The sequence below is a fragment of the Toxotes jaculatrix genome, chromosome 6 (assembly GCF_017976425.1).
Source record: "Toxotes jaculatrix isolate fToxJac2 chromosome 6, fToxJac2.pri, whole genome shotgun sequence".
Lineage (NCBI taxonomy): Eukaryota > Metazoa > Chordata > Actinopteri > Toxotidae > Toxotes > Toxotes jaculatrix.
Genome location: NC_054399.1, coordinates 16052036 through 16074676, shown reverse-complemented (window position 1 = coordinate 16074676; position 22641 = coordinate 16052036). Strand labels below are relative to the sequence as shown.

Here is a 22641-nt window from a genome sequence, read left to right as displayed (position 1 = left end):
TCCCACAAAACAGTGTTTTTAAATGTGTTGCATTTTGGTCTTCTGGTTGATTCCTGACTCATATTTGTGTCATGTTCAGGGGAACCACCTAGCAACTCTCGCAAACCCTCTGTCTGCTGTCACACTTTAACATGACAGGTTTCCCAGATAGGTGACTCAGACTCCAGAGATAAAGCATGTCTACAGAGTTTGATGGTGAGGATTACCATAAAAGGTCAGCACTACTAAGACAGTTGTGTGTGTGGCCAAACTGGATGTGGGTCTGATAAGACTGTGGTGTAGCTGTCTGACTTTAACCACACTACTGAGACACACGTAAAAAACACGTAAAAACATAAGAGGGTCAGGTAGAAATCTGACACACTGGCCCAAAAAATTGCCTAGTATATAACATTTGAATAAGCTGCCCGGTTAGCTCAGTTGGTAGAGCACAAAACTCAATCTCTAAGGGTTGTGGGTTTGAGTCCCAATCCCGACGGCACCACCCCCCTCTGGGAGGCGCTGTAGAACTTCGGTGCATTGTGGACTGGGCAGCAGTCGCCTCCACAACCTGGGCCTGGACCCAGATAAGCGGCAGATGATGAGATGACATGACATTTGAATAACATCTATGAGTGTGAAGGAACCCTGACTTCAAAGTAGGTCTGCCGCTCTGTTAAAGTGAGAAACGAAAGCAAAAATTAGATGTTGGAATCCTGTAAAGTTGCACAATATGTTTTCACATGAAGCCTGACATTTTTTTTCACATAAGACCTGAAGAATGAGACCGGCTGATTGAATCTGGATGAATTCTTTTCTTTATATGGTTTTCTCTTTTTTCTTCTCCTCTTTTTGACACATTTTTTATGGTATTTGTCGATCGATAGATAAATAAATAGATAGATAGATGACAAAGTATGTGGACAGTTGCTTTAGCACATTCAGTTTGAAATAAAATAATGGATGCTACATTAAATAAAAGTCTCAGATAACGTTATTTAAATATTTGTGGACCCATAGACATCAGCAGATACTTTGCATCTTCCCTGGTGATGCTTTCCCAGGCCATCACTCAGCTTGCATACCTCTGCATTCATCCCGTTGATTCTGTCAGCAGTGAAAACATCAATCAATGCCATACTGCCAGTTCCACTGGCAGGCATACACGCCAGATGTACATGCCAGATGGTGGCTTTGGGTCATGAGCCGTTCCTTTTGTTCTCCACACTTTCCTCTTTATATCATTTTGAAACAATGCGCTAGATTGTTAACAAGGAAACACCAACCAACATCCCAGAGTGCTTTCTTGACTTACCATGCAAATGAAAGAGAAAAGAATTGTCCTCCTCTGGCCACCGACTAGATTTCCTGTGTGCACCTGCTTATTTAGAACCTCTGTCTCTCTCTGATAGATTTTTTATTTTTTTTTTATATAGCCTCATTATCTTCTTCACTTGCATGGTCACCTCTTCACTCCTCATATTAACAACTCCACCTCAATGCAAATGACAGTCAACTCTGAACAATTACTTATGAACCCTTATAGTTTAGGCACTATGTGTTAAAAGTGCTATATGTCCTACTAAGTTCTTTTTATAATAAACTAACACAAATGAAAGCTGAGACTTTAATTTAGCATCCAATGTTTTATTTCTATTTGAATGTACTGAAGAACAGAGCTTAAAGACTAAAAAAATTATACCTGATCAAAGACACGTAGATATTAAAGGGAATCATTGAGCAGGTGTAGATAAATAGTGGACAAAAGGTCAAGGGGAATGAGTAATGGTGAAAAACAAGGATACAAACAAGCATGAGCAGGCTCACTATAGATACGCCCGCGTGACCTAAATAAATGATAGATAAACAAACAAACTGATTAGGAAAGCATGAGGCGCCATGACACCTTCTGGCTGTAACAGCAGGCCAGTGGTGAGCAGTAAAAGTCTACAACCCAGCCCCTGCATGCCTCGTGGTTAGTGTAGTAAAGTTGTTTACGTCCCATAGCTACATTTCCTGTCATGTGATCCGCTGGTCGACGTCACAGTGACGGCCGGGCACGCAGCGCTGCATGGTGCAGAGTTTGAAGTCTACCTGAGAGACTAAGTAACTTGAAGCAATAAAAATGGAAAACGGCGATAACTGCGGCAGCATTACCTGACACACACCTCCGGCGCGTTAAGCAGCATTTTCCTGCAAGGAAAAGACGGGAGAGAAGGCGGCCGGTCGCTTAGGTGAGAGACACATGAGACTTTAAAATGGACCATCACACCCGCTCACAAATGCAGTTCATGTCTTTAATATGTACAAGTTTCCCATTAAAAAGTATGTTAGAAAGCTGAGGGATTGACAGAAAAGAAAAATCACTGATTTCTGTATGGGAGTCTTGTGCTAACCCTATTGCATTCAAATAGAGACATAAAGCTTGCCTGTGATAGCATTGATTTTTGACTGGTATTATCTTAATGAACGTAATACCCTGTCACTATAAAACACATTCAGTTTATTAGTGTGTTTGTGTTCCTTTAAAGTATGTTTCCTTTTAATATTCCCACGATAATCCTGTAAAACCAATACATATTTTAATGGGAATTCTTCATAGTATTTGTTTATCATCACAGTACTCCCACATGGACTTGCCCTGCTGTGATATTTGTATAATATCCTCTGTGTTTATCATGAGATCAGTACAGCGCGTATTCAGTAGTATCAGTAGCCGTAGATTCCAGTCGCAGTTGCATTGTATTGTATTCCATGTAATGTAAGCAGCAGTGGTCTCTGTTGAAGTGCTGGAATAATGCAGCTTCATGAGCAAACCGACATGGAATGTATTTCCCCAAAATATTTATGCGTTCCCTCCTCCTGTCTTTATCTCCTTCCTTCCTCCATATCTGCTTCCTTCATTCTGTTTCTGTAAACCCTCTCCCACAGTTTGGCACAGTATAATCCCTTTCTTTCCCTCTTTTTCTTTCTTTTTGTGTCTTAAAGGGAAGGGGGAAGGATTTAACTAGAACATAATCTCATTTAATCTATAATCATTTCTGTTTCATTGGTTTATCTCCTTTTCTTTATACTTCTCTGTCTCTCACACACATATTTTCATAATCTGATGGCAAAGTGTGAAAAGGAAAGTGTATTTATCAGCAAATTTGGTTCCCCGACTACTCATTGTCTCTGCACTTGATCTTTTGAGTTCAGCTCTCGTCTGAGATTGTGTTTAGTCTTTTTCAAGTTTTACATATCAACTCTATTCAATTATACTGTGCTGTTAGGTTTTTCTGCTAAATAGCACATAAAATAGATTGTTTTCCTTAAGCTGCTGCCTGGATCTGGGAGGGTTCAGTGCCGTTGTTTAGTGCTTTGCTCAAAAGTATTTGTTGAATCAGTTTTCCCAGGCGGCCTGTAGATCTGAATCAGCAACAGATGAAAAAGAGAGAGAAGAGTTTGATTTCACTGTTGTTACTTTTTATGGGCAGAACAGTAAGAAAAGTACATGTCCAGTGAAAAATCAACATATCCAAAGAAAAGGGTTAGCAATTCGAGTCAGTTCAAGTTCAAGTATTCAGGGGCCATTGCTGTATTCTTGTCATTTCTGAGTTGTGAAGCATTTTTTTTTTGAAGCCAGTAGTGATTATTTCCAGCCTCTATCCATCCATGCATCAATGGGAGTTATAAAGTTTCTCCAGTGAGGTGTGTAAAACTGTTTTTCACAGTACTTGCTGTGCTTTCCTCCACACATACTGCAGAGTTACATAATTTTGCTCAGAGTTTGTACTAGTCTCCACAGGGTTAAACCCCTTTCTGTCAGATCAGTTTCTGTTCCGTGGGAAACTTTGGAAATCCTTCTGTGTCATCACTTTAACAAGAAACACAGAAGATCAGGCATGACTGTCCCGTGTGTGTCCATTAGATGGCGTCCTGCTCCAGCACTGAGCCATGTCTTCTTCTTATCATCCATCACAATCTGAGGCTGTTTAATCTGCAAACATTTGCAGAGCCAGTGCCTAAACCTGCTTTTGTCTGTCTGCATGACTCACTGGTAATTTAACAGAAAAATGCCATTTGTCGTTTCACTTCCTCTGAAATCACTGGTGAGAAGAAGATGAGGTTCTGGAAAAAAAACAAAATTTTTAAAAATTCCTTGCAGTACTCAGATTGCATCTTTGTGTGTGTGTGTGTGTGTGTGTGTGTGTGTTTGTTTGGGGGTGGTGGGAAAACAAGGTAGACTTGAAGTTTTTCTTGTCTTACAAATGCAGAGTTGCTGGTCTGAAACTCAAAAACAGAAGGAAGAGCCGACTGAAATGAGAGCCAAACAGAAAAGAAAACACAGAAATACAGTAGAAACACACCTATATGTAGATCGATTATGACTATGAGTCACTGTAGTACCTCAGCGATTACTAAGTATACTTGTGCAAGGCACATTACCCTCTGTTTGCATGAGTTTGACTTCTCAGTAAGTACTTACTCAGTGTGAGCTGGAAACCAACATGTGGGTTTAGCTAAGCTCCTTCCTGTATAATGATGATGTTAAATACAAAGATATTTGGCCACAGTATTGGTCAAACATCTTTCTCCATAGTCCTAAAACTATTTGAATGTGAACGTAAAATACAGTGAAATTAGTTTTTTCAGTACTCGACACACATTTAAATCAAATTCAACAGAAATTATTGTCAAAATGTAGAACTTGTATGTGCAAAACAGCAGAAATTAAAACATGTATATGTAAAAAAAAAAGTTAAAAATTAAAGTTCAGAAACAAAGTCAAGAATAAAAGAGACATAAATGAATAAGGTGATGTTAAATGTGAAATCGTTCAACATTTGAGAACTCGCCACTCGCCAATCTGAATGATGAGTATGAAGTTAGTTAAGCAAGTTAAATCTTGTTTGCTTAATGCATACATAAACCAACATGTGAAAACAGCAAGTTGTGGTCTTATGTGGAGTTATGTACCAGGCTACTTTTTAGCCAGGAGCAGTCACTTTTTGAAGTCTTTGCCAGTTGACTGGCAACTTCAAGTCAATAACAAGACTTCTCATTTAACTTAAGAAAATGAATAAGCATATTTCCAAAGATATCAAACGATTGCTTTAATATTCTATTAAAAAGACTGTGGAGGCAAGACATATCTACAGTGATCATAGTAACAATTCATAGAGAGTGTGGGCGTGCATGTGTGAGTGTGTGTGGGCTGAGGGTGGGGTGTGAATCATGCTTTTTCTCCCGTTTCACAGTGAAGCTCTTGAACGTTGCTCATGCTCTTTGCAGGGCCTTATCAGCTTTGGTTTTAACAAGCCTATCTTCTATCTGCTGTGCGTCACCACAAGGACAGCATCACAAGACGCCTTGGGTGTTCACTTTATGATGGTTGATTGTTGAATTCAAGACAAGGACACCGCTGCTGAGATAGTTAATCATTACAGACTCTTCTGTGCCAGGGCAGAGGAGAGGGTTCAACTGATACTACTACTACTACACACACACACACACACACATACACACACACACTCACACACTCACACACACACACACACACACACACACACACACACACACACACACACACACACACACACACACACACACACACACACACACACTTGCACAGCATGAGATGGCTGCACCATAAAATATAGCCTGCTGCCAGTCAGTGCTTTGAAAATGGTTAAATTAGAGAATTAAATTGACTGTCACTGCTCTAAAAAGTAGTTAATTGAAAAAAACCCCACAAAGACTGCATCATGTATATTTCTCTTACAGTTGATGGGAGTACAGTTTGCATGTTTTATTGTGAAGGCTTAAGTGGTTGACCTTCCTAATGCTCCTGCCTTTAATGAAGTACAAATTAGACAGTCATTAGAATCTGAGGGCTCGCCAATTAGACGCCTAAAGAGACCTTCCTCACAGCTGACTTTATAAATTGTCATTGCACACGTTAAACTATTAACTATTATGGCCTCATTCCATTTAGGTGTGTCGGGGAGCCGAAGTCCTGGTACGACTAAACAGAAAGTAGCCACTTTTAAAATTGTTACTTACATGAGACAAGTGAGAATGTTCTCTATGATAAATAAGGTCTCTAGGAAGATTGATTCCTTTGGCTGAACATGAGAAAGTTGACAAAAAAATTGTCATCCTAAATGTCAGCTCACACCAGAGAGAAGGAAGGCTGTCATCATTGTGAGAAATGATAGGCTGTCTTAAAAAAATTGACCAAAATTTCTGCAATTTCAGTATTGTTGCTCCACTGAAGCTGACACTGTCAAAAAGCATCTTGAAGCCAGGAAGAGCTGTGATCAAAAAAAAGCTGGCAGGCTGTAGTGGAGCATATCAGGAGGCAGAGGGTTTCCAAGCACACTAGAAAGCATGAAAGACAGACGTTATTTTTGTCTTGGAGGGCAAAAGAAATAAAGAATACAGTGAGTTTCAAGGAAGGAAGGATTCATATACTGTAGATGCAACTAGAAAGTTCTTAGAGTGTGTATACCTCTGTCAAGGCTGCATAATCCTGTACCTTCGGTATTTCATTAATAGGCCTTTTTCACAGCAGACATTATGACTTGTTATAAGTAGGAGGAACTATTTTGGGTCCCTCAGGTTCTGTAAGTAAAAGTCCCATTCATTTTTCTCATAGACAGTGTTACATGACTCACAGTTGAGGCCTTTTTCAGGGCTTGGATATGCATGAAATTCTCTTGGTTTAATCATCAGTCCATAAAAACGTTGGGGAAAAAGCTGACCAGAAACATCCACTCACAGAGGTTGAAATTCTGTTATAGATGGAAGCCAAAGATTATGATTTTGAGAAAACCAAGTTGAAACCAAGTAATGACACAGTTTGCAGCTTAAACCAATTCACTTTTGGATTCTAGATCAATTTTGGATAAATTGAGCAACTATGGTTCTGTGTTATGTTTACAAAATGAACAATGATGCATTTTCAAATTCACCATACCTCTGTCTGCTCTCTATAGCAGACGAGACTCATAGCTATTATAGCATCTGCTCTGCCAAAGCTATGGACATAACATTGTCTTATATTTTCAAGTATTTTCATAGATTCACCCTCCATCTTAGGTTGAGAGTTTTGGATAGTAAATATGAATAAAAAGTTTGTTGTAAAAGTTGGGTTTTATTATGTTTGTGCAAAAAAAAAAAATTGGTAGATTGAATAGACTATTATGGCCTACAGGGAAGTTTAATACATGACCTTCATTGACTCCTGCTGACTAATAGCAGGAATTACAACAGATCAAACTGATGAAACTGAGTCCTCATACACAAATCTCAGGTTCAGCTCCTCTCATCTTGTCCCCTGGAGGTACAGTAGAATGTTAACTGACAGAAACAAAGATTTGGACTACAGAGTAGGATAATCTAATGAAAGTTTGAGACAGAACAGAAATATCCAACAAAGTCTTAATATATCAGCACAGTAAGAATACTGGCAGAGGAAGAAGAGAATTGCCCATCAAAGGAGCATTCCACTGATTTTTACTTTATTGACTCTGCTCAGTGCCAGGAATATTGGAACAATAAATAGTCTAAATTGTATTTATTGGGTTTTAAAAATGTTCAAATTAGCCTCTAAAATATTCACAATGTTGAATGTAAACTCCCCTCAGGATGCTAAAATACATACATTTTCAGAAAAGATACAGACAACATGACCTCAATGTCTTTGTGTGATCTCAGGTGAAAAAGCATATATAAGAGTAGTCTATTTGCCATTTTATGAGTTATAATCCCTCATTGGAAGTGTGAAAAAATGTCCATATCTCCTAATTTGATTTGGCTTGAAAGAAGAGGCAGCACACATTGTCCATGCTGTTGAGTTTGTGTAGTAATTTTTCCATTTTATTAAATTTTGTTCTACCGCTGCATCTTATGAGCCCGTGTGGGATGAGCTCTCTGTGCGCGTGACTTGAAAACAAACAAATCAGTTCATCAAAGTGACAAAAGTGCTTTATCATGTTCTTGTCCGTCCAAAGAGAAAAGCCTGTTATCCTTTGTGGTGCCTCTGGCATGCCCATAGATCCATCCTCTATCACTCAGCACATGGCAATGCCAGGTGGTGATGAGTCATACGAATACTTTATAGAGGAGTCCGAGTCATTAAAGGAAGACTGGAGAAAGACTGTTGATATTTGAACTTAACAGCTAAACAAATACACCACTCCCTTCAATCCTCCTTAATAAGCGCCACCTTTCAAATTAATGGATGTGCATTGCCAAGGCAACGACACAATGGCGGAATCCAGAGCATCTTATCTGGTGTGGAAGCAGATGCTCTTTCTCATAGCTGAAGCAAAGCAAACATTGTAATATATAACATCATCAAACAAATGACATACACACAAACACAGCATCCAAAACACAACAGAGTAAAAAGTAATGAGTTAATTGTTTAGATTGATTGATTTTTTACAAAACTACAGTGACAGAAGAGAGGACCATAGGACTTTCGCTTTGTTCAGCACACACACAAATTGTATTGGATTAGAATTGCTAACTGTGCCTTTAATGTTTTGTTGATATTTAAAATGGCTTTGAATACCAGAAATCTGTGCAGATAGTGAAGAGATGGATGGTTAAATTTGTCAGGGAGTAAAAACAGAAAGTTTCATTTAATCTCATCCTTTGAGCCAATACCAGTCTCTTTTATTTGCCTTAAAAACTGATCAGTTCATAGTACTGTCTTATGACAAAACAATTACTAAGTGATGAATGTTATTTAAAACCACCTCCCTTTGGTGTTTTATCTTTGTTTCAGTTGCTGTTTTTCTGCTGCAACTACTACGCATCATCAATGTCTCGGCTTGAGGTAAATAATATTCATTCTCCCCTTCTAACACACACACACACACACACATACACACACACACACACACACACACACACACACATACACACACACACACACGCACACACCCCTCCTACCTACCTTATCAAGTCTGTAGTTTACTTAAGTGATAAGTACATAAGATGCAAACCTCAGTGTGACTCTGCAGCTGTGCGTCACGTCGTGTCTCTCCGTCAGATGATGACTGGGTTTGGACTTGGGTAACCTCGCAGCTGTAAAAGTTTTATCTTTACTTCAGGGCTTTGTTCACAGTTAATAAAGACATGAGGGAGACACACACACACAAACATAAACAGAGTTGTATCAGTTGTGGTTTGTTGAAAAGCCAAAAGTAATTTAAAATGCCTTCTAATTATTCTTTTTACGCAGAAGGGTGAGCTTTCTTCATAGACTGTTTTGGTAAATTTGTCAGTTAGATGTGGTAAATGCAGTTGCATTTTCAAGGGCTTATTGGTGATTATGAATCTTATAAAATCTTACCATAGAAGGTCCAAAAGTTACAGTAGTGCATTCTGGCAAGTTACCAACAGGTCTGCCCACAAACAGGTCATGCTAGGATAATGACATTGTTTAATATGTTCACTATAAAATCCATAACTCTACAAATTAAATGCTAATTGAACTCAATATTCTTTTTTTTATTAGCAGTGTAATTTATTAGTAGGAAGGTAATAACTTCTAATAGTACTAACTGTTCAGACAGTATATTGCACATGGATGTTCTTTGACAGCTATGATTCTCTGAAGCATTTTCCAAATTACTTCCAATGTATAAAAGCACAAGCTTTGACCCTACACAGTGAAGCATCAGCCAGTGCTTTGAAGTCATACTTTTAGTGGACAAAGACCTGATAACAGTGTTTCTTGTAGACAGAAATCCAAGCGACAAAGGCTGGTTGGTTGTTTGGAACTACCTACCTGCCAAGTATCTTGAAAAACTGTGAGAAAGTATAGCTAGTGCAAGTGTTTTTCCCTCTTTTCCCTAACTGGTATTTTCTGGTTCTCACCCTCATATTTATCATCACAGACATGTTTAAGAAACTGAGCTGACAGATATAACCATAAACCCCCAGAGCTTTACTTCCTGGCTGCTATATACGTAACTTTTTTAGAGCTCTTTGAAAAATTCCAGGGTTCATGAAAACATTCAGCTTTTGTCTGCCTGCAGAGTTAATCATGGCACACACACCCGCAGAGAGGTAGGGTGAGGTGAGAAGGACATGATTGATTGAAGACTGGCTCTATTTATGGCGTAATGCTAATCACGCTCTTTGTGCTCCTGGGTGTCTTTATACATACAGGTGAGTGTTGTAGCTTTGTATCAGAGGAACAGGGTTCTTCTGGCTGACTGCTGTTATACACTTACACATATCACACATCACACGCAGTGGGAAGGTTCATCCAGCTTCACTCCTCTCACCATTGTGATGAATTAATATTCAAATTTCCCAATTAGGAAAACAGCTGCACCTTTGATTGCTGTCTCGAGTTCATGAAGGAACGATGAAATGCTATCTTCTCTGATTACATCATCAAACTGCTAACAGCCAGAGCTTGTCTCTGTGCACATGTGACAAATTTTGGTTTGAAGGATTTAGGGTTCAGGTTTATTTAGGTTTAGGTTAGGGTTAAGGTAAGGGTTGGGGTTGGACATTCAGTTGTGATGGTTAAGGTTAACGTAAGCAGCTATGGACAGGTCCCTACGAATATAGTAAAACAACAAACCAATAATGCACTGTATATGTTTAGTGTCTTTATCTGTAAGCGTATGCATACCTGTGTTGTATGTATAAGAATACAGTGTGCATGTGTGTACATGCTGTGTAGAGCAGATGGGAGCCCAGTGGACTGAGGGATACCTGCTGCTTTAAACTCTGGATGTATGTTGGACTATGGTTAGAGCAGCAAGATGTCTGAGCTGCCACTGTTAGCACACAGCACACACACTGATACACACTGGGAGTATCTGCACTGCTTCTTCTGACGGAACGAAGAAACCCTTCACAGTGAGATCATTTCAGGAGCTTCACTGGATTTTTTCCTTTTTCTGTTGACCAAAATCTGTCTGAGAAAACTGGATTGAGTGGTTCAGGCAGGCTTTTGCTATTAGTCCCTTTGATATCAGACAACATGCATGTCATAAGTCACCTGGTCGTCTGATGAGGCGAAATGGCCTCTGGCACTTATTAAGTTGTGTGTTCTGAGCACAAAAGGCTGAATTATAAAGACATTTTAGGTGTTTATCTGCAAGAAAATGATGTGGATCAGTGGAGGGTTTCCAGAGCTAAACTGCAAAAATCTGTTTTGGAACATAAGAGCTTTGATTGTCTGCAGTTGAGGGCAACACATTTACAAAACAGACTAATCAACTAAAAACAGAGGGAAAGAGATGGGGAAAAAAAGGCAGGAGATTAAAGGAGAGTAAAAGCATCATACATACATAAACCCAAGACAACAAATAAATATGGAAATAAAATTAGGACTTGCTAGAGAAGCTACGACTAAACTGAATCTGTATTTTCTACAACAGATTGCAGACAGTCTGTTGGATTGTTCTACTTGGATCATTTGGTGTGCTAGTTTTACATTTATAATGTACTGGGATATATGTGTGCACAGCGGTGATGTAGAATTGTAGATGTTATATTCATATTCTTCCAGCAGCTACTATATTTGTATAATAAGAACAGAGATTCCAGTACACACTGGCACTGGAAATGCTAACATCAGCCAGCTAACATACTCACAATGGCGCACTGCAAAACAGGTATGATTTTTGCAATGTTACACACCTTAGTTCCGTGTATTAGCACGGTAACATTAGCGTGCTAACATTTGCTAATTAGCTCCAAACACGGAGTACAGCTGAGGCTGACAGGCATGTCATTATTTCTGTGAGGATCTAGTCAGTCACCAATGTAAGGGACAAATGGAAATTTTGTCTTGAAGATGAACATTTAGTGTATCATGCTTTATCCTCCTGGGACCTTGAATGCCTGTTCAAAATTACATTTCTGTCAATTCAATAAATCTTACGATATTTCAGTGTGGACCAAACAGAAAAACGTTCACTCTCCAAAGGCTTTGGGAGTGAAGAATATGTTTTACGTTGTGAAATGTGAAATGCATTGACCGCTTACAAATTTGTAAATTACAAGTGACTGATCTAAAAAGTTGATAGTCCCTCAGTATTAAAAAGGAAAGGCTTATTTATGGGACTGCCATTCTACACCTGTGCTCAGTAATCATACAGGGGAAAATCAGTCATAGAAGAGGCACAGAGACTATGTTTTACACCCCTGGGAGCAGAAAAGTAGACCAGAATGCATTGCTGCTATGGGATAGTTCAAGGTTTGAGTCATAACTGTGTTGTAGCGATGCTATTGTTACATTACACATTCAGGTGCATTGAACTGAGCTAGATACAGTTTAGGTTTGGGGTTTGAGTCCAACTATGTCCTACCACACTGAACTGAAAATATTACAGTCACTTTAGGGGAGAGCGTCAGTCATAATCACCAATACAGCGCTGTGCTCTTGATTAATGGAGAAACGTGTGGCCAGGACGAGTGCCGTCATCTCATCGGTTTTCAGAGGCAGAGGCCTGCTGAGACTCTGCCGTCTCGTCTGATCACACACCAGCCTTACTCCCTCCATCTCATTCTCACTTCCTGTGTGTGGCGTGGCTGGAGATCGGCCAAGTGATAATACAGCCAGCTGCTTCCTCTCTGCTGCTGGTTGGCTGAAGGAAAATGTGTCACCCCCCTCAAAAAACAAAAAACAAAAACAAAAAACAAAAAAAACCAAAACAAAACATGTTGAAGCAAACCAGAAGGGTGTTGCTGTAAATGAAGTTATACTGTCCTGCGAAGTGAAAATATAATACCTTCATACCTTCAAAATGGCAATTTTGGAGGGAAAATGTCAGATCAGTATGAATGTTTGAGAAAATGGAAAATACAGAGAAAATGGTTTTAGGCACAATAGCCATACATCACTCTAGTCAATGACACTAAAAAACTTAAGCAAAGATATTTCTGTGCCACAATAAACAGTTAAAATTAAAATAAATGGCTCTTATAGAGTACCTTTCAACCTTAATGGACAACTCGCTTTACAGTTTTCCATTTGTCATTCACCTTGCAAATTGAAGTTCAGCTTCTTGCTTAAGGACGCTACAACATATGGACTAGAAGAGCTGACACCCTTCAGGTAGTGTGTAACCTGATTATGTAAAGTAACCAGTTTTGTTTTGTTTTGTTTTGTTTTGTTTTTTTTTAACGTGTAAACCACAAACCCAGTTTCTGTAAATGGGGCAGGGGGTTAGAGAAACCCGATTTCCTCAGCTAGATCTTGTCTACTCTAGGCTTGTAACCAAATTTCTAATTGTCTTGCACATGTATACATGTAAAAATCCAAAGACTTCAGACAGGGAAAACAGAGTTATGACAGCTGATTGGCTAGGAGAAGGAAAAGATTGTAACATGCAGCGATACATCTTTGTATTTAAAATAATTCCATCCAAATTCAGATGAAACTAACACAGAGTCACCTCTAAAAATCTAAATTTCCACTGCTGAACATTTGACTATTTGCTAAATTCAGCCACATTCTTGTTATGACACACAAACACACACAAAAAAGTAAGTAATGCTTCCAAAATCAGGTTGGGGTCGGTGAGAAATGTTACTGACTGGTTGCACGTGGGTTTGCAAAACCTGATTTCTCTGAGTAACGTGGTTTCTCGAGTGCATGTGAACACACTGCGGTATAGGAAGTGAATTCTCTGTGGCCATTTACACTACTCATCAGCACATTTCACATCCCAAGAAGGTTAATATAAAATTAAATTGATCTCTGTGTGACATTATGGAATTCCATTAAGTATGGAATGAATTATATAATCTGGTGTCACAGAAAAGGACACAGATGTCACATTCCTTAACTTGCTTGAGGTTGAGCTTTACATTAAGTTATTTATTGGCCACAACTCAAGGTCCATTTGTTTTGGAGTGTTTGCCCTTATCTCGCAGCCTTCCTCAGGAGATGAAGCAGATGGAACTGTAGATGTTCAAACTTTCCATTATTCTTGGCACTTTTTCCTCCATCTGGGCTCAAAACTGAGCTTCATTTTCGACAGACAGTAGCTGACAAAACAATCTTAACTCAAGGTCCACTCTGTATAAATCCTGCTGAACTGAGGTTAGATTCTTGGACAGTAAAATCTTAGTAGACAGTGTACAATACTATGAATGTCTTCAAGACAAGACAGTCTGAAAAGATGCACCATTGTTCCCATATTTAAACAGTATCGAATCTCTTTGGGTGTTTTCATCTGTTCAAGTTTGTGGAGCTTTTTATGCAATACATATGTCAAAAGCCTTTGTTTATATTGACTATTGAGAAAATAACCAAAGGTGCAACAGGTGGAGAAAAACAAATCTCTCAAAATCTTTAGATCCACAGGAAAAAGTCGTCTCGATGTCCAATAGCACCGGAGACAACAACTGTCTGAGATGGTGGTAGATCTAGATGGCACTCCTGTCAGTCATGTTTGGTTTTTGATGCTTGACAGCACCAGTCAGGAAAATGAGAGTTGCTGTTGCAGGTTCTAGGATAGAAGATCAATATCCATCAGTTCTCACTGAACCACCGGGTGATGACTCCTTAAACTCTGCTGAAGCACAAATTACAACGAAACTGTCTGAGCTGCCGGGGCCTCGGCCAAAATGGACATGGATTTTTAGGGTTTATGTGTTTTCTTGGCTGCTTAAATCTCATTTCACGCTTTTTAATGGGGAGAAGTCATCTTGGTTATGTGCTGTTTATACACACACACACACACACACACACAGACTCACATGCTAGATTTGCCATACTGTTGTTTGTCAGATAGACAATTTGTAAGAACATACACAAAAAAGCTACTTTAATGCCCAGCAAAGAAGACAAACAAACAACTTACTTAGTGTCACATGTGAAAAGTGTTTGTGCTACGCTTGCAATACCCACAGGGCAGATCAGGCATATGAGGGACTAATACAGGTTGATTCATTATTAATTGCCAAGTTATTTGTTGAACTCTTATCCAACTGAGACAGCAAAATAATTCCAGCATTTAGTTTATTATGGCAGGACTATTAAATTATGTATGTTTGTATAATATAATCATGCATCAACAGTGATGTTTTGTAAACATATGGTAATTGCAACTGATTAGATGATATTTCTGAATTCAGCACATTTAAGTGTCGTCTGATGTTTTATTTATGGAGCTTTGAGTAATTTGTGTTATTGTTCTCTTCATTTATGTGCACAATTTACTTGGTGGCAGTCACATGCAACATATCTATAATGACATACAGTAAGCTGTAAAATGTTCAGGTCATATACAGTACATTGTGCAAGATCGGTCAAGCAACAAAGAAGCAAAAAAATCTTTTCTGTTACATTGGAAATTAATTTAATTGTTTGTGTTGTTTCTAATATTTAGTTTACCCTCATTAATATAAATCAGTTGGGCAAAGTATCAGAAAGACCTCCCAATATAATACAATACAATACAATCAAACAACACTGCAAACAAACTACAGCCTCCTAAATGACCATAAAGATGAATCACCACTTCTGTAAAACAGTTTAGACAAAAACAGGATATTATAACCTTCAGGAAGGTAGGATTTATTGTAGAACTGCTGTTATTGTTGCAGCCTTACAGGAAATAAAAAAAATCTCTCTCTCTCTGTCTTATACATAGACAACACTGCAGTTCTGGACACTCACATTCTTCCTCCACTTCTCTCACGGTACAGGGTCGTCGGGACTCTCTCCCTGTGGTCCACCAAGTTGTGCGGCGCCGTTTCTCTGGCCCTCTGCTGCTGCCTCCTCTGTGGAGACGACACTCCTGCCAGGAGCACCCATATGACACTCGACGGCTGTCTGCTGCATACGGCCTACCGCTGGAACAACTAGAAGTGTTGTACACCAGGGCATTGGCCAGCCATGATGAGCACCGGTCAGTGGCACGTATACACGTCTTTCTTTCCTTTTTCTTTTGTTCTCTCTCATCCTTTATTTCTTTCTTCGAGTGCTGTATAAGCTCTTTCTTCCCAGGAGGTCAAGAGGTCCTCAGTGGAGGGTGTTACATAGGATCCTGGCAACAAATGTTTTTTTAGCAAAACTTGATCGTGATGTGGGGGGTTGGTGTAATTGTGCGTGGTTATCTTTCCTGTCTTTGCTGTCTGCTGTCCTTGGGAAGATTGGCATATCTAAGGCCCTGTACATACTGTGGTCCCTGTACTTGTTCCATGTGTGGACAAAAGAAAAAAGTGTTGAATATTTTGTTTGGACAGGCCAATTTGACCACATGGCTCACAAGGCGTAACAGGTTGTGATGTCTTGATGTGGCTGTTTGTAGCTGGATGGGGACTTAACTTATCTGTCAATAATAAGGACTATTAATGTTCTGCTTTGATGGTGTTTAATGTATGTGTGTGGGTTGGTAGGTGAGAGACGGATGTGTTGGTATCTTTTTTTAATAGTGTGTCATGCAGTGCTGTAAATAGTGTTTGGAAGACGTGTTTTAAAAAGGAGGTTCGAAGTCTTTTTTTCTTCAAATTGATCTGGACAGTTGGCTGATTTTGTTTTTTTTTTAAAGAAAGCTGCTTTGCATCATTGTTTTTGTATTTTTTTTATAAACTGGTGCATTGGTTCTTATGATTTTTTAATAATAGTGGCACCACTCCCACATTATTTGAGAGCTGAACACATTACAGTGGAGGTTTCTATGGAAGTATTTTGTGACAAGTTTATCTCCATCTTTGGAGAATTATGCTTTAGTGGAAAGTACTGCTTGTTGAAGTTCTTGTGGCATATTTTTTCAGAGACATCATGGACATTTTTTGTTGTTGTCATTATTCTTTGGTGTTATGGTGTGTATTATTCTGGATGTGATTTGGAGCATCTGTTGAGCTGTGTCACCAAGGCAAATGATGTGTCTCCAGCTCAACAGTGACGCATTTGGCAGAATATTTGGTTGATTAGTCAAGTGAAAAGCCAATAATTACACTTCTTTCTTTCTTCCTCTCAAACGTCAGTAGGTAGAGTTACCTCAGCTCATTAGTTCTGAGTCTCTTTCTTGTATCTCAGTATTTGGTTCAGTTCAGGTGGACACCGAGGAAACAGCAGGGTTTCTGTCTTATCAACTGAAACTTTTTGAGTGACAGTGAAGGCAGCAGCTCTGGACACACACAGACACACACATGAAGAAGGGTGGAATGTGTTTTGTGGTTTCAAGTGATAATGAAAGTCTTCTTCCCTTTAAAAAATGCCTGGTAATTGCACCAACAGCAAGAAGCCTGTCACTGTAAGGTCACAGGCGTGTGTGTTTATGTATGTGTGTGTGCACGCGTGGGTGTCTGTGTTCCCTCTGTCTCTTTAGCGTCTACATTACTGCATCTTTTCTTTCTCTCTGGACATAAACACTGACCAGCATTAAACATTTAGAGACACCATCCATGTGTGCTGTCCAGACATTAATGATAGAGGAGTGAACTCTATAACATAATAATGATATTTTCTCCAGAATAAAAACAGCTTGTTAGCTGTAGCCCAGATTTTTCCTTCAGGTTGGTAAACACAAGCGGATTTGGTGACAATGAGTAATTTTAATCAGCCTGTGTTGTTTTCCTGTCATACTAATAAAGCAGTATTTATTTCAGTATAAGACAAATCACAGTTTATGCACATATGTTACAATTAGGGCAGCAACAACAGTTCCTTTCACTGCTGAGCAATCTGTTTCTGACTCTTTTCACGATTAAACAAGCTATAGTCTATAAAATGTCATTGCTCTTCACTGCATGACGGAAATGTTGAAATGGCCTCCATTATCAGACACTAATGGGCACACAAGGTCAGTGTGACTTTTGGGATCCACAGCCCTGTAGTCACGAATGCAGCATTTAAGAGTAGCCTTCTGTGTTACATGGTGCCACTGTCTGAAATCAATTCAGCAGGCCAAGGGAATAAACTAGAAAACTATAAATGGAGATCTGGGCACTGGTACACATGATCACCATCAGACTGTGCAGACTGTTACTATTGTTTGATAAATTGTTTTATTGTTTGTGTTTAGTATATTTACCCTGAACTAATGGATGGATCACTGAATGGGCCTGCCAGGCACCGGGCCACAGGCCCAAAGTGTCAGAGGTCCCATGGGATAGAGCAAAACCAAATCAGATAACTGCAAAAAGACACAACATGACTACAAAGACACTCAACAAAGAGACTGAAAGCAAATATTCAAAACAACTACAAAAATACTCCAAATGACTACAAAGAGAAACAAAACAACAGCTTTAAGTCTTGAGGTCTTGTTCATGGGCCTATTATCTCTTAATCCGTCCATGCCTGAAACCTCTGGAAAGCAGTATTGTATACTGAGTATTATATACTGAGTGATTTATCCTGCTGAATAAACATTAAATTGAACCGAATCGTCTGAAAACTGTGGGAAAAGGTCCTTAGCTGTTAGGTGATGCCTGCAACTTCCTCAGTTTGTCCAATCAACTTCCCAAAAACCCAAAGACACGCAAGTTAGAGTCGAATAAAACGGAAACTCTCCTCATATTTGAGAGACTGGAATCAGTGAATATTTATCATGTTGGTTGGATAAATGACACTGAAGATTAGCCAAGCACTGCTGTACCAGACAGTGAAGACAACGAACACGACCCCGAAATGAAATGCATTGCGTCGTTTTGTTTAATGCCGATGACTGACAGTTTGACCATGAAGAGGGAGACAGATGGAGACAGCGGGAGGAAAACAGAGAGAGAGGCGCACAGTCAAAGGTGAAGATGGAGAGCGAGGGATGAGACAGAGAGAGCAATTAGAGGAGAGATAAACAGAGCAAAGGGAAGGGGAGGAGAGAGAGAGAGAGAGAGAGTGTGTGTGTGTGTGTGTGTGTGTGTGTGTGTGTGTGTGTGTGTGTGTGTGTGTGTGTGTGTGTGCGCGCGCGAAGGAGGAGAGATAGAGAGAGGGAGAAGTGGTATTGAGAGGCTGAGAGTCGTTTCAGCACTCCGGCTCCTGGACAGCAGCGCACCAACATGCCGCTCTGTCCTTTCACGGAGTGAAGCGCAGGGTTTCCTCTTCAGACTCTCCACGCTTCCACTTTTGCCTCTTCGTCAACCGTTTCAATTCAAAACTAGAAAATAAGTAGAAAATGGAGTGTGCCACGCTGAGCAGAGAAGGTGCCGGGCTCGCCAAGCCGCCCAAACATCTGTGGCGGCAGCCCAGGACTCACATACGGATCAAACAGCGCTTCAACTCGGACACCGAGCGCTACCTGTGCCGCAACCGGACCCTGGAGAAGCTGCGACCCGGGCTGAAGAAACCCCGCATGTCCTGGCCCTCGTCGCTGAAACGGTAACACATTTCTCCTCTGAAGTATCTAAACTCAACACAGATTAAATCGGCTTCGTTGTCTACTGCAAGTGGCGTCTCTAAAGCTTCTGGTATAAAGAAAAAAAGTCCAAAACTTGAGCTGTTAACAGACTCAGCGGACCAACCTGAGCAATGACTGATGACTAAGAGGACGTTATGGCAATAACTGATGAACTAGGAAATGTACCTGACTGCAGTTTAGTTTTCATTTAGTGATGAGATGAATCTATAAATTGAGCTCAAGGTATGGCAAAAGTCTGACAGGACTGAAAAGATATACAGTATTTAATAAGTCTGCTTAATCATAAGCCATAAACTACAATAGTATAATACACACCACAGGAGTTTTCTTTTACTCAGGGCTGTGAAATGTCCACACATAAAACTGTGTAGTTTGCCACCAAATCTCTGCAATCTACCTCCTCCATATATGCCTTTCTCAGGAGCCACTAATTTCCAGGAGACATAGTGGAGCAATGATTAATGACTATCTGCATGATGTTATTTTCATAGATACAAGATGTTGGCTGGGTAATCAGTCTTGCTGCCTTCTTCCTCTTTGTTGCTTCCTCTTTGTTGCTTGCTACCAAAACCCTATAAATAGACAATGAATGTCAGAGGAAGCACTGACTGCTAATATTTTACTTAATTACTAGATAGACTGTAACAACTGAGCCATACACCCAGTCTGAAGTTTATTGAGTACATCTACCTAAAACTAATTCAGTCTAAACAGTCACACAATCCTACGTTCATGAAGATTCTAATGTTTTTTATTGAAACTGTTTTACAGAGGTGTTGATTCGACTGTGTAATGACTTCGGAGGCTGCAGTTTGTGGTGCTGTTGAACTCTATTGTGTTATACAGAAAGGTGTTTTTGTTATTTAGCCTACCCTCACTGATATGAATGATGTGGACCAAAAAATAGAAACCCATGATTGTTGCAATACAGTTCAACAGCACCATAAACTGCATCCTCCATAAGGTTGAATAAAGTTGATTGTTTTATTAAACTGTCAACTCAGTGTGTACAATTATTAGGATTTTGAATGCTCCCCTGAATGTCATTATATTAAGATATAGAGACACTAAATTGAGTTTTTAAAAATCATCAACACCTGCTAGAAAATCTTAAAACTGCCCAGTTTTCTGTCCTATGTTTTTCTGAAATGGATTTCTGGAAATGCAACATATTATGGACCAAAAAAGTTCTGATTTTTTTTAATTTTTTATTTATGGCTCACAGTGGGTAGAATAAAAATGACATCAGATAGCGCTCAGAAGCTGGTGAGGTATCCGTTATTTAATACACGTATTTAAAAGGTGTGAAGTCAGATCAAACACGTTAACATAACCACACAGACTATATATTCTCTATCTGCGTGTTCTGGTGTGTCAGAAGCTGCTGCGTGTCCCCGCTACGATGAACGTCTAAATGAAATCCAAGATGTCATTTTTCATCGTCTACTAAATTGAAGATGCTTCATTCATATATGGAAAAATCTTGAAGACATGACAAGACATAAAGATTGAAAAAAAAATGCCCCTGCTCTCCTCCAGATGATAACCCTAACCTCCAAGAAAAAATATTTATTTATGTATGCAGGGTTTGAAAAACCTATTCCACCAACCATCCTCCTTACTCCCACTCCAATGCCACCCTTCTGAATCCAGGAGGGTGAGGTGAGAGCTGTGTTCAAGAAGCTGAACATCAGGAAGGCAGCAGGGCCAGGCAGGATCAGTCCTGCTTTGCTGAACCACTGTTCAGCTAAAATTGGCCCGAGTAATGTTCCACCATATTTAACACCTCTCTAAGCCAATGTACAGTCCCGCGGTGCTTCACACTCTCTACCATCATTCCTGTACCACAGTCCTCAAAGATCACCTGCCTCAGTGACTTCACTCCTGTTGCCCTAACATCTGTGGCCATGAAATGAACCTGAAATCCAGCACCACCCCACTGATGGACCCATATCAATTTGCCTACCGAGCCAGATCCTGATTTCCAGTGACTTCTTGGGGGCCTGTCATCCTAGTCAGTTTGCCCACGCACCAATTAGCCCTCTGTGGACATTGAAAAGCGCTGAGATGGTGGTGCCTGTTTAGGAAATTGTGCATAAATTGCTCTCAGTAACCTGTATCCTTGGGAACATTTCATCACTGAATGTGATTTGTCGACATGGCAGAAGGCTTTATGAGAGATCATTTTTTTTCAATTTTTCTCACCTTCACACAGTTCTTCTTGAAAAATACAAATCATGCAATTTCGTGTGGGTACCTGTTACTGAAAGTTCAGAAAACATGCAATTACAGAATAATTAATTCCCTTAATTGTCGAAATTAATCAGTGTCCCGTTGTGTAACTAAGCAAAGAAGGCTGTAATTTATAATCATGGTACTGTGCTGCAAGGTGTTTTGGATTAAAAAACCCATGAAATAACACTCTGAGACTGAGTGGGTGTCTCCTGCAGAGGCCGCCTACCTGGGCCTTGTGCTGTGCTCCTTGTACTTTGAGGGATGATGGAGGAGATGTGAGTGATGGTGTAGCTAACAGTGAACTGCTCTGCAAACCTCATCGATCAGGCTGATGAAGGGCTCTAATTCCCCTCCTGTTTCAGTGTGTCATTCTTCACTCGTTCATACCCAAACACTGCCAGGGGTTAGATTGATGGCCTGTGTTTGTGCCTCACCTCTTTTGTGTGTTATTTCTTGGTTACAACTTGGGTATAATTTTTTGGTTGTCAAAGCTGACGTTCTTTGAGAGTACCTTGGTGAAAGATGTATTTTATCAACTTGAGTTTTGTGTAAAGTAATTTTGTGGGACATTATTAGCCAGCTTTCTGTGTAGAGATTTAGCGCTATTGTCGTTTAAACTCTAATTCAACAAGGATCTAGGGAAACACTGCTCATCCTCACGTTGCACCATGATGTTTTTGTGTCCTACAGTACAATATGTCAGCGACAAACTGCGACCTTCTGCATTTGAACCTCGTCTATGTGTTTCCTTCAAAAAAGAAAGAGAAAATTAAAAGACAATATCCATCGTTGTGATTGGCTGCAGCAGAGTTGGACAGGCATGAAAACCGCTGTCGCTTCAGCCTGGCTCTCCAGATGATGCTTGCTGTCAGCCAGCAATGCCATGGCTCGTCTCACCTCAGAATCTTGTTTTTGTCCCTTGATAGTGCAGTGAGAAGATAATCACCAAAGAAATGTTTCACTTTTCTTTCACACTGGAGAAGACCGTTTATTTAGCTTTGATACCAGTTACCCATAGATTATGCAATGTATCTTGCACAGTATTTGGTTTGTATATTGATGTACTTTCGATGGACCTGGATTATGT

At 39.8% G+C, this 22641-nt stretch overlaps 1 protein-coding gene across 4 annotated transcripts in view; it reads left to right on the top strand.

Annotated features, from left to right (window-relative positions):
• The first annotated feature begins 2069 nt into the window (after window positions 1-2069).
• The window catches only part of LOC121183709 (cAMP-specific 3',5'-cyclic phosphodiesterase 4D-like), a 98876-nt gene continuing 78304 nt past the window's right edge, over window positions 2070-22641 (top strand). For 3 of the 4 annotated variants that reach the window (XR_005894224.1, XM_041040891.1, XM_041040889.1), the window contains exons 1-3: window positions 2070-2213; window positions 8759-8809; window positions 15661-15863. Coding sequence is in view for 3 of the 4 variants with exons in the window: in XM_041040891.1 (XP_040896825.1) it covers window positions 8795-8809; window positions 15661-15863 (218 nt within the window). In the remaining variant the exon portion in view is untranslated. Of the gene's footprint in view, window positions 2214-8758; window positions 8810-15660; window positions 15864-19076; window positions 19280-22641 lie in introns of those variants that run through there. The other variant, XM_041040893.1, reaches the window with a different exon arrangement.